This window comes from Trachurus japonicus, chromosome 10 (assembly GCF_045865225.1).
Source record: "Trachurus japonicus isolate A0001 chromosome 10, Traja_1.0".
Classification (NCBI taxonomy): domain Eukaryota; kingdom Metazoa; phylum Chordata; class Actinopteri; order Carangiformes; family Carangidae; genus Trachurus; species Trachurus japonicus.
Window position 1 is genome coordinate 18,245,782 of NC_140916.1, and position 13,202 is coordinate 18,258,983.

The 13,202-nt window shown below is 42.3% G+C and overlaps 1 protein-coding gene across 1 annotated transcript; it reads right to left on the bottom strand.

Annotated features, from left to right (window-relative positions):
• Positions 1 to 586: 586 nt before the first annotated feature.
• Positions 587 to 6,817, bottom strand: p2rx3a (purinergic receptor P2X, ligand-gated ion channel, 3a). Its single transcript, XM_085788723.1, has 12 exons — positions 6,428 to 6,817; positions 4,767 to 4,902; positions 4,301 to 4,372; positions 4,111 to 4,180; positions 3,482 to 3,578; positions 3,298 to 3,372; positions 2,994 to 3,135; positions 2,671 to 2,807; positions 2,490 to 2,583; positions 1,626 to 1,691; positions 1,452 to 1,529; positions 587 to 1,317 (listed from the first exon to the last, which is right to left on the bottom strand). Exons 1-12 carry the CDS (start codon positions 6,556 to 6,558, stop codon positions 1,186 to 1,188), a joined length of 1,230 nt encoding a protein of 409 aa, XP_085644849.1. The 5' UTR covers positions 6,559 to 6,817; the 3' UTR covers positions 587 to 1,185.
• Between the last annotated feature and the right edge of the window lie 6,385 nt (positions 6,818 to 13,202).

Below are 13,202 nucleotides of genomic sequence, written 5' to 3' on the forward strand. Positions count from 1 at the left end.
ACATGCATTATATTGATTTGTGCGATTAGATTAGTACATTACATTTTATGGCTAACTGCTGTCAATTCCACTGTGGCCTCCTTTCACAGATATCTTCTGTTGTAAATCACTGTCAGAGCCATTAAGAGGCTCTTTAGCTGATCTATTAGCACCCTGGCCACATTTCATACTGAAATGAGAGGGAGGACAGAGAGAGAGGAGAGGGGCAAAGGCCAAAATGTACAGCATTTGCTTGCGTCTGAGCGATGCAGGCAGACAGACAGAGGGCTAAATAAAAAAAAAAAAATGCTTGCCACAGAGCCGTGGGAGCAAACCAGTGTAAAAGCAAATTATGATATAATTTTAGATTTTCCTCACAAAAAAGTGGACTTGCATTAGTCAATTAGTCTGTGCAGCAACATCTCCTACTGTGCATCATCACCAAGAAATGGTCTAAATAATGGCCCATTTGTAAACCACAAGTAGCGCACACACTCACTGCCACCACCACCATCTCCTTATTAACACACACACACACACACACACACACACACACACACACAGGCCATTAAGAGCCTTCAGCGCTTTTATTTGTGCAGGAAAGAAGGAGGGGAGTTGGTGAGTGACACATGATGACATGAAATAAAAAGAAGAAGAAATGCAAGTAGCTTTATTTACAGTAGCAGTTTTCATGTTGACCATGTTTGTCGAATTATGGCTCATCTGAGCAAAGCTAACTGGAAATGAGAGGCAGATTAATTCAGCTTTAATACTCATTTGCTAAGTAAGGGTTAATAGGAGGTAGGGAATGATTAATTGTAGTTAATAAAACTGCTTATTATAAAATAACATTTTATTACTGTATGATTCCCTCTGAGTTTTATGACTGTTGTGAAGAGTTGGCCATTCGCTGACTTTGACCATGAATCTTTCTCTAGTGAGCTTTGCTTTGAGTGTTGCTAACCCAGAGGCTCCAGTTCACCGGTCACTGTCACCGGCTACAAGGCCAAAGTTCTTCTCTTCTGACTCCACTTCAAGTTGTGAAATTGTGAAGCTGGCAGCAAAGTTGTCCATATTTATCCAATTCCATGAATTTGCCACACTAAATGTGCCTGTAAGACCCTGACATCCAGAAAAAGGCATGATGAATCTCTTGTGAGGCAATAAGGGAAAGGAACAGGCAGAGAAAGAGGAATGTCCACCTCTTCAAATTGTTGTTGTTGTCGCCGTGTCGAGGGAAATGGCCCCGGAGTCGTAGGAGCTCTTGATACCTGGTTTGAATGACAACAGGCTCCCTGGGCTCTGAGCGAGGGACGCTTCAATCTGAGCCTCCGACACCTGGAAGGACAAAACAGTGAAGAGGCGTTTACAGAGAAGCTCCCCTGGTCAGCTGCAAGTGTCTTTTCTGTTTCCCCACAAGTAGTCAAAAAAGATGCAAGTGTATCATAAAAAAATATATATATATATATTACCTCCTCAAATTTTTTGGCTTTGTATTGGTCTGCCCCTTTCAGGAAGTTCAGTAAGATAATGTCACAAAGAACAGTACCCTGTTGATGCAGATAAAAAAGGGAAACAATGACAAACAGCGACAAGAAAACTATGGTACATATTCCCCATCTAAAGTATGATGAGATATTCCCTACCAGTCCGACAGAGGTGAAGGCAGCCACCAAGTTGATCAGTGTTGGGATGGTGTCAAACTTTCCTCCCTGGAGACGGGAGAGGAGATGGGGTCAGTCCTTGCACAAGTTGAACATATTTTGCGAGATGAACATTTGGGGAATATTCTTATCCACTTTATTGGGGATATTTAGATGAGAAGATTAAAAGAATAGACAAGAGACATGTAGTAAACTGTTCATACTAGGCAGCAGGAATCAGGACTAATATCCACAGACTAACAAGCGTGGGTACGGTAACTACATGGATAACTGTGGCGAGGTTCAGAGGCTCCCAGTAGTTTTTATGGTTTAACAGAAACCATGGAAGAGGTTGCACGTTGCAGGCAGCAAGCCTGGACGAGATCTAACAGCATTAACAGCCAAGACGAGTCGTGTTGGTGTGGTTCGTATGGTAAAGTACCGACCATGAAAGATACCACACACCTTCAAACTAATTCTGCTATGTTACACAGTAGTGACTTTTTAACACTACGAAGTTGTAATGTTTCCCTTTATATGGCTGGCGTTTAACGTGGGAACCAAACTATGAAACCAAACAGACAGACGTAGCTACATTTGAGCCGTCCTTATTCACATTATGGAAAATAACTTGTGTGTGTTGAGCAGGCACAGAGACCCCGATTCGAATCCCAAATCTGGTGGCCCTTTGCTGCATGTCATTCCCCTTCTCTCTGCCTCCCCATTTCCTGTGTCTCTCAACTATCCTACCAATTACATGGCAAAAAAAAATCATATGCCAACAAAACTAAAGGTGATAACATGTACATGTACATAAATAAATCTGGGTGTAGTTACTCTTCAAATTTACACTTCAATCCAACTCACATGTCCCGTCACCATAACATCAAAGCGGATTGCAAAAGCTTTGTGAAGTGTCCGAAAGTCAGTCCCGTTCTCTGTCTTGTAGTATTTGGCAAATCTGTGTCCAAACAGATCGGGAAAAAAGTTGAAAAATGAAACGGAATAAAGAGTGAGTGAAACGCCTTGAGTTAAAATGAAATCTTACCTGAAGTTGTACCCTTGAGAGACTGAATTCTTGGCAAACGGTGAATCCAGTCGCGTGAACGAATACTTGGGCACACATTTATCCTCAGCCAGGTCAAAGTTACACTTCCAATTAATGTTTATTCCTATTTCTCCACCCTAAGAGAGAAAGATTAGAAAAAGAAAGATGCACCTTGAGGTTTGACACCTTTGATAAATAAGACTCTATCATCAATCAACTTGTTGCAAAACGGTAGTGTTAAAATCATCAACCTGAGGCTAAAGAGTGAATTCAATTTTGAGGGGAGAGAGGTGGGAGGAGGAGAAAGAGGACAGATACAGGACCTTGACTCCCAGGCCTTCTGCAGTCTGCCCGGTGTAGCCCAGCACGTCCTTCACCCGAAAGATGGGACAGAAGGGGCTCGTATCTGGATGGTAGATACACTTCTTGATTTCCTTACCTGTCATTGTATCGGGAAAGTTTCCTCTAAGAGACAAACATATGATTAAATGATCATAATGTTATGAATATCGAATTATCTGAATTTTTTTTTTGCAATCTTCAAATTACCATGACATTTCTGTTTCACAATTTGGACAATATGTATGTGTATATGTATGCCTGCGTGTGTATGTGTGTGTGTCCTACCTGGTGATATTGAAGAGTGGGAAGCGAACACTGTTTTTGATGAAAATGGTGAAGTTCTCCACATTCAGTGATGCACTGAAGAGGACGAGGAGTTTGACAGAGAAGGAGGGGACAGGATGACAATTGAGCCTTGTCTAATGCACAGGTGTGTCTGTCTGTGTGGTTGTGAGTGTGTGAATCTTACTTGAAGCCGTCATCCCTCTCCGGCGGACACCATCCTTCAATCTCACACTGACCCTCAATTTGATTTTTGGATTTGAGGCAAGTACCTGTTAGTACTCCTGGTGTATGAGAGAGAGGAGAGGAGATACGGTATGTCTGTTATTATTTTGTTTTTTTTATGTTGCCATGTTGTTAATGTAAACTATGGGTTACAGCCACTTAAAATGAGCTGTGTAGGTTTTTATATTGCTATACAGATATTTTTAGCACTAGTAGGTGTTTGGTTGTCTGTCTAGAAGAAATGTTTGAAGCTCTGCATCAAACTTCCTTCATTCACGCACCAAGAACTGTCTCCAGCAGAAAACAACACACATGCAATCAACAACTTTTCTTCTTCTTTCACTTCTCTTTTTCTATTTAAGTTAGCATGCTAACAAGCTAGCCCCGGCCCTGAAGGATTGTTTTGATGATTCCCGATAGCGAGTCACGCCACAGAGGAACGTATTATGGCCTAAGCTTTTGTCTTTTGTGTTAAAGTGGTGGTGGGGACACTGACATTGTTGGTGAGACTGGAAAGGAAAGAGCAGTAACGCTGTCTTTGTAGCAATAACAAAACTTACAAAAATATCTCCTTTAAGAAATTAGACTCACCGTTGGAAAGGATGGCAAGGCGATGGTTCACGCAATCGTCATCCGTCTCACAGTTGAACTTATCATTAGTCTGGCAGGAAAACACACAGAATATCATAATGTGTAAATGCTAAAATACAATAAATACAATTGAATAAAAATAAACATTTATGACAGTGTTGGGAGAGTTCTGTCTGAAATGTGCCCTCACCTCTGCACATTTTCCTTGGAACTGATTTTCAGTGATGATGAGTCTGGTCATGATGCAGAACACCGCTGACCCCTGTAACACAGCACGACATTTACAGTAGACTGTAAGTTTATGTAAAGCTGTGCAGTGGTCAGCGTGAGCCTGACCTAGCACACAGAGGATCTGGATCTTTCCTGTGTAGTGACAGACAGCTCACATCGACTCCAGACACACAAACCAACACCAAACTTAATTGGAGTAGGCCAACCCAGACAGAAGTTCAAGATTCAAGATTTCTTTATCGTCATTTCACAGGTACAAAGTGGAATGAAATTTTGTCGCCACTGGCTCCGCAAAAAAATTAATATAAGTTAAGTTAAACCATTTGACAGTGCAGGAAAAAGCCTATTTGAAAGCAGCAGGTGATGCTTGTGTGTGTGTGTGTGTGTGTGTGTGTTGACCATGTGTTATCATCAGGGTCACACACCTGTTGGGGGAAGACGTAGTCGGCCACATCCATCACATGGTCCTTGTGGTAACCGAAGCCCTTGACTTTGGTCATTACAGAGGACTCGATGGCGGTTTCGGCCACCTGATAAGCTTTCTCATGGATGAAGACCCAGCTGCAGGAACACAAACAGTTTAACAGCCGAGTTCATTCCTGGACACTATTAAATTGAAAGACTGTTGCTTTTGATGCACGAATCTGGTATCTGCAAATTATGTTTCTTAATACATTATTATTGATTTAACTCTCAGTTTAAAATCACACTTTGAATTGTTGTTATATTTGTTAGTAGCTTAAATGTATGGTTGCCAGGTTGGCAGGATAGAACACACTCAAGTCTAGACAAAAAGAGAAAAATATTGTGTGTGAGACAAAGTCATGTAACAAGTTCACTTCCTTTTGTTGTTTTCTAGTTGACATATAAGTAGCAGTGTTATATACACAACTTACTAAGTACTGTTCTATTGGTATTTCCTGACTTTTATCTCAGACATCTTGAGTTTTATCTCAGAAATACTGACTTTTTAACTCAGAATCTTAAAAAAAAAAAAAAAAAATCCATTGTTGGCCCTAATGCTCTTCCGTAGTTTCTTATGACAACATAAGAAACATTATTATACCTACCATTTGTTTGAAATTATAAAATGACAGAAAGCAACAGCAATCTAAGCAAGAAAAATACCAGTAGAAAAACCTGTCATAACCTGTCACACATGTTGGTTCACCTTGTACAAACAAATTAAACATGAAAATATTTTATTAACAGCAATCATCTGTTTGGAATAACAAAAAAACCTTAAAAAAAACAAAAGAACAAGTTCATCTAGCAGCAGATGGGATGTTTGTTTTATCAGCATCCGATCAGCATCATACAGTTGAAAACATCTTTTAGGATTGTGGAAATACTTTTAGAGCAACATCAAGTGTTCATTATTTAGATATTTTGTATAATTTTATTATTATTATTATAATTTGTTAAGTACCTTACCTCACCTTACCTATGACTGTACATTTTTAGAATTAAAGTAATATGGCGCATCTTCACAAAGATGAACCTAATAAATGTATGCAGATTACTTTATTATAGCCAGGTGCAACAATAAAAAGCTTTTAACATGTTAATGCATCGCTAATAATCAAAAATAATTTAAAGAGGGACAAAAGACATACAGGACAGGAGTATTTCGAACTTTTACTAGGGAGTTGAGTACTTTTCTGTAAAGGGCTTGAGCAGGTGAGGCATAATTTTACTTCACTTCCACTCTCACTTTTTCCTGTATTTTGAAATTGAGGGGCCTCAGTGGAGGCACATTTTCAACACATGTCATTTCGAACTATTTGTAAACTTTATAGTTCTCTTAACAATTTTCTCAGTCATATTGTTGCTGAAGATACAGATTTGAGGGGCGGTGTTTGGCTCAGTTGGTGGAGCGCCTGGCTGGAGGCTATAGTCCTCACTGCAGAAGACCCCGGTTCGGGTCCTGTGCTGAGCAGCCCTGTCCTGCGTGTCATTTCCCCCCCCTCTGCCTCTCATTTCCTGTCTCTCTCAACTATCCTATCATTGGTGGATAGCAATAAACAAAAGATTACAAGATTACAACAACAGAGAACAATAAAGAAACAACAAACACACTACTAACCCGACAAAGTAGGTGATGATGAGCAGCTGCACGATCCGGTTGATGATGCCCACAGACCAACTCTTGACAACCACAGACTTGGTGGTCTCGTAGGTGAAGAAGTCAGTGATGCAGCTCGACACCATGCCCATGGCTGCGAGACTAAAGTACCACAACTCGGGTCTTCCTGAGTCTGAGAGAAAAATGCAAACTCCCAACGTCCAGGCTGCCAACAGGTGCCTTCTGTAAATTTCTAAGAATAAAACTGTTGTTGAACGTCTAGAGATCACAATCTGATTCTAAATGTGGCCTTGATTGTCACGCTGATCCTGTCATTCAGTCCCTGTTGTGGCCTGTGTTCATCTGCTTCATTGCGTATTTGATGGTCAACCTCACTTTCTGCCTCGTCCTCCTCTCTGTCATTGGCTTCATTGGTTTATGACACAAACTAGAACCTCCCCTTCCTCCTTCTCAAATGAGGTAGGGAAATATATGAAAGTGTCTCCTCTGCCCCCTCCCCCCCCTCCTTCCTCCCTCACCACAAATCCCCATCTCCCACACCTCTTTTCTATCTCTTTTTCATCTTTGGCTCGTTGCAGTTCCGTGCAGTAGTTTTGAAAACGTACAAACAACGAGCACACTCTCAGATTTGTTCATGAGTGACGATCAATAATCCCTTATGGTCATTTTCATTTGTTCCAGACACATCTCAGACATCCTCTCAGTGACTTTTCGACACTCATTTGATGCTTTTATCCAAAGCGATCTACACTACCGGTCCGCGACCACTTTATTTATTTTTGAGTACTAGTGGATGAATCAGAGGGAATCTAACACTCAAACCTGCTCATTTCACTACAGGCCCCAAGATCTAAATGACACAAGATCTAAAACTGTTTCAGAGCAGCAAGTCCCAAAATAAAGGCAAGCCTGTGCATTGCTTTAATGCCCTGTAACAACCATGAGTGTAAATATGCTAAAGGGATATTCTTATCTTGTACTGTCAGCTACACAACCATACTACTGTAGCTGGGTCTTTACTTGGAAGAGATAAATCAATTTTAATTGTTAATTGATTATCATCTTTTTGATACCACTTGTCCTGATAAAATCCATGGTTTTCAAGTGCATCCAAAGGGCTGGCGTGATGATATGCAGAGATTTTATAATATCTACTGTAAAATGTGGTGTGTTATTAGAGCACTGTAGGAAATGTAGTCAATGGGAAGGTTTACTTTATAGGAATGTTAGATTTTAATGATTTTCTTTCATCAGTGTGTTGAAGTAAGTTATTTCATTAGCTGTGTTTGTCCATATAGACACCCCTGTGTAGTTTTTTTTTCTTCTTTTTTCCCCCATGAAGTTTCCCAATTGATTTCTAAAAGGATTTCTTTAGGGCTATTGGAAGCTGATGTTTAAATGTATGTCCAGCAAAACTCAAATCAGCTGGGTTGCATTTATTATTAACGCTAAGACTCTTTGTTTTCATTCCAGGAAGAAAAAATGTTTCTGGCCAGTACCAACAGACTGTGTTTTCATATTTATTCTGGTTTGTGTTCTACGAATACTTTTGTTGTAAGAGTAATACACAAAAAGTTGTGGTTTGAGCAACTTCAGTCAGGACCAAGTTGATGTGAGATGCATTTTCTCTTTCTCGTAATCGGCTGTATGGACTTCTGAGAATGTCCTGCCTTTACAGATGTAACCAGTAACCGCGAAAACAAATTCAAATGTTCGATATGTCTCCATTAAACATCCCAGGGTTGCATTTCTGTACATCAACAGTATAGAAGAAAAAAGAAATCTGACTCTACAGTATACTGAAAGCTCCTGCCAAGATGCTTGAGTCACTGTAAAAAATTACAAGCTCTGGCATTACTGACATCTGTGCAATAATTGCGACATATGATATGATCACTCCTCAATACACTCATGAGCCAGCAGCATTACTGCCTCTCACATTGAGAGATAATGTAATGATGCAAGTGTGTGTGTGTGTGTCGGTATATGTGTGTGCAGATGTATGTGCCTATAGAGACTATGTCATTTCTTAAGTGGGTCCATTATGTTTGCGGTGAATTAATGGTATCCTAATACAAAACAAGACACACATAAACACACATGCGAGTTCTGGACACTCAGAGAAGCACACAAGCTTTCAGGCTGCACGCAACTGTAACATTTCATCACAAAGACATTTTGTCGACATTCCTGTGATGACAAGTGATATTGTGAAACCTACACATACGCAAACATGAGTGGTGGTCCATGTTAGAGGATGACGGCCAGATGGATTTCTTTGTGAAAGAGGAAACCATTGTGAAAGTGATCATCATGCCACAGGAAGGGATCTATGTAAACACATTCACACTCGATCCTTCTTTGACCGCAACATTAAAGAAGTAAGGGTACACTTTGGAATTAGGCCTACTTGTTTGTTTTTTTGCTTAGCCATTAAAACAAAGCATCTCTCCTCAGGGTTATTCCCCCCTCACAGGGCTAGGGTTAGGGTTCCAGACTAACTTTTTACTAGGAGCACAGTGGCCCCTAACTTAAAATTTAAAGAGCGCAAGCAGAAAATTTTGGGTTGAGTTGCCCCTTCCACGTTTTACTAGTGTCAAAAAATAGGTAAATTTACTGGTTGCACATGCACAAGTAGATGAAAAATTCACTTGCACTGTCAGTAGGTAGAGCAGGCACCCCATGTGCAAAGGCTACAGTCCCCGCTGTATCGAATCCCGACTCAGGTGGCCTTTTGCTGCATGTCATTCCCCCTCTCTCACTACCTCCCCATTTCCTGTCTCTCTCTACTACACTGTCGATTAAAGGCAAAAAAAAAAAATCCCCCAAAATATACTAAAAAAAGAAATCACGCTCAAACAACCACTACATCTCAGTGTAACCTCACAGGGCCAATGGTTTAGGGCAGGATGTTTCAAAATAAAAGCAATCTGTGCGTAAATCGGTTCAAATGACTCCATGGAAGAGAGAATTTATTTTAAAAATGTCAACTGACATGGGGCGGTGTTTAGCTCAGTTGGTAGAGCACCCGCCCTATGTGTTGAGGCTATAGTCCTCGCTGCAGGCGACCCCCGTTCGAGTCGGCGGCCCTGTCCTGCATGTCATCCCCCCCCTCTCTGCCTCCCATTTCCTGTCTCTCTCAACTACCCTGTCAATTAAAGGCCAAAAAATTTCAACTGACATAAACACGAGGGGTCATCCTTAGGAAGTCCAGCGAGTGTTACTCCATCAGGAAGAGTACCTTATCGTCAAAACCCAACACTGCCCCAGTGGAAGTGAATCACACATCCGGGAGCGTTTGGCTCTTAAAAACCACTCTCTCCTCGACCCTAATATAGCAGCCCTTTCACAAACCGCCCTGTGGCCACCCGTTTGAAACCACTGTCTCTCTAACATTCACCAGTGACGCCATCAAACCCCCCCACCTTCCCCCCGATAACACACACTCCCAAACCACCTTGCCTGGTTAAATGGACCTGATGTACAGTACAGCGCCACTGGGGATTTCCTGAGTAAGACTAAAGTAAAGAGATGTTTTCAACCTTTCATTTCTTTTCTTTTTTTTGGGGGTTATTTGACCTTAAGGTGTTTGGGCATGTATAGACTGACTCCCTGTTTACTCGATGTACTGCACATCATTTTATTTTCACAGGAGACATGTAGCAACAGGAAAATGTAAATACCAAAAGTAACAATGGCTGCATTTTGTTTATATGTTTCAGGGTGCCTATCAGCTCTTAAGCCGAAACACAACATCCCCCAAGTGCCCGTTAACAGCAGATGCCATCGCAACCCAGCTCCTAAAAAATGGACGATTCCCAGGTGCAGATAAGAACTTCACCCGCCTGACGTCGCGGGAAGTATAGGCTCTCTCCAGAGCAGCCAGCGTCGATACTAACTTGTCAGGACACTTCACAACAACTGAGCTTAAGGCAGACATTTCCAAACTTAAGCAAGGCACGGCCCCAGGCCTAGATAACATCCACCCAGAGTTTGTGATGCACCAAAGTGAGGCAACATCTGCCTGGCTGTGCGCTTTCTTCTCTGTGTGCCTCCAAAGGTCCAAGCTCCCAAGATATGGCCACGGGCTACTGTCATAGCCCTGCTGAAACCCAATAAACCTGCGGAAGATCCCAAGGCCTATAGACCAATCTCGCTGCTCTGTGTTCCCTTTAAGATCTTGGAAAGGATGATCCATAGTCGAATTGAGCCAGTTGTGGAACCACAGCTCCCAAGGGAGCAGGCTGGCTTCCAGCGGGGCAGTGGACCAGGTAACCCTCCACACACAAGACCTTGAGGACAGCTTCCAGGCCAAAGGAAAAGCTGGTCTTACTGGACCTGACAGCCGCCTATGACACCGTCTGGCACCGTGGACTTCACCTCAAGCTGCTGAGGACCATCCCAGACCGACAAATGGTGAACTTCATCATGGAGATGCTGTCAAACCGCAGCTTCATCCTGCAGACCAGCAAAGGCCAGCGCAGCAGACTTAGTAGGCTGAGAAACGGGGTCATGCAAGGGTCTGTCCTTCCTTGCACCGATGCTTTTTAATATCTATGACCTACCGGAGACAACATCAAGACGCTATGGGTACGCAGACAACCTAGCTATCATGACACAACAACCAACGTGGAGGGCGGTGGAAGAGGGTCTGAACCAGGACATGGTCACACTGGCTGCCTACCTCCGCAAGTGGCGCCTGCAGCTCAGCACTGGGAAGACTGTCGGCAGCATTCCACCTCAACAACAGGGAAGCCAACAGGGAGCTTGAGGTCTCCATAGACAACAAACGATTGGAGTTCCAGCAGGCCCCAAAGTACCTCGGCGTACGCCTCGACAGAACGCTGTCCTACAGACAACATATAGAGGAAGTGAGGTAACATCAAGGGTCTCTACCCAAGCCCTCGTCTTCTCTGTAACCGAGTACTGTGCTCCAGCCTGGAGCAGAAGCCCACATTGCAAAAAGGTTGATGCGGTCACTAACGGCCTTCGTATTATAACAGGCTGCCTGAAACCCACCCCCGTGTTCTACCTGCCGGTCCTAGCAAGAATAGCCCCAGCCGGTTTACGGCGGGAGGCTGCCCCCCTCGCCCTGGCAAGGAAAGCTCAGGAACACCACTGGCACATCCTGCACAACACCACGACTAGGACAGCGCCCCCATGCAGGCTCAAGTCCCGCCACCCCTTACAACAGGACTGCACAAGCGATGCTCAGTTCTATCCCAGAGGAACTGTCTACAAAGCATGGCTGGCAGCAGCCTGGAAGCGGGAATGGGAGTCGGCAGGACACACACACTCACACCAGTATAGGACCCTAGAGATCATGGCATTAAAGGAGAACTCCCTCCCCCCACACATAAGACAGTCAGACTCCATCACAACTCAAAACTCACCTGTTCAAACTCGCACACAACTTATAACTGGGGCCTGTTGTTCGAAACCTAGATAAGGGATTAAGGGATATGTTAGTTATCCTGGCTGAATTTAGCCTCAAGTCGGTTGTTCGAAAGCTGGATACCTTTATCCTGGTCAAGTTACTATGGTGATTTATTCTCTGCAGCTAGCCTGCTCCAGACCAGGCTAACAGCCAGGCTTAGTTGATTCTGTTGTCTTTATCTGTGAAGTCAGCAGTCACTCTGATCAGAAATCAACGTGTTTCATACAGTTATTCCATGTTCTTACATGTTGGCCTGATTTCTAAACAAACTAAATACATTTTCAAAAATCAAAAACATGAAACATTTACAATATTAATTAGGCTATTTTTTCTTTTCTTTGTTTTCATAACTAGGCCTATTCATGTGCTTCTCACACTGAATCTTTGCATCTGCCAGCGCTGCCTGCTTCTTCAGATGCAGGGCATACAGATGTCTGATGGTTTGTGAAATCTGTAAAACACATTAGCACAGAACTGTGCACACTGTTCTTCAGACAACTCACTATTTTCGCTATCTGTGACTCATCTATGATATTTTCTATGACCACTAGTACTACATGGCTTCTCATAAAAAGCAATGGAGCAAAAATAGCAATAGATTTACAGTATTTTTATTTTTTAGAAAATATGTCACAAAATAGGCCTATAGTATATTGGCCTAAATATTGGTTGAGGGAAGAAAACAAGAATACAATTGTGTGAGCAGGCACCTTCCAAATAATTTATACACCTCATTTGAACATTGTTATCGGCAGTTTATTGAAGCACCAGACTGCATAATGTTCTTATATTTAATTAATTTTCTTTCGGTCACTTGTATTTGTGCTGTATGAACTTTACTTTAGATGAGAAGAGATTTGTGCAATGTATCTTCCACTGCTCATCATTAAGGCAAAGTGCACAACTGTTAATTTGTGAAAGGAACTTGAGTTGTGATTATAATTTTGGATTACTTCCACATTCAATCAGTCCGCAGTTGTCCGCGCTCTCTCTGAGCTTTACGACAGCGGCGGTGCTTTTTTTTTTTGTGTCACCTTACGTCAAGGAAAGTAGCCACACCTGTCCTCTCATCGGTGAATCTGTGATCAATCTCTGTGGTCTACTGACGAGAGAGTTAGTTACACCTGGCTTGACAAAGCTGCCCCTCCTCAGCCTGGCTCAGCGTTCCAACAACCAACAAGATAAAGCATTTCCAAGAATGGAAATGGTGTGAATGCTGAAAGCAATGCTGAATGAGCTGAAGAAATTGTTGAAACAATGCTGAATGAGCTGAAGAAATTGTTGAAAGAAAGAAAGAAAGAACAAAAGGACAGAAAGAAAGAACAAAAGGACAGAAAG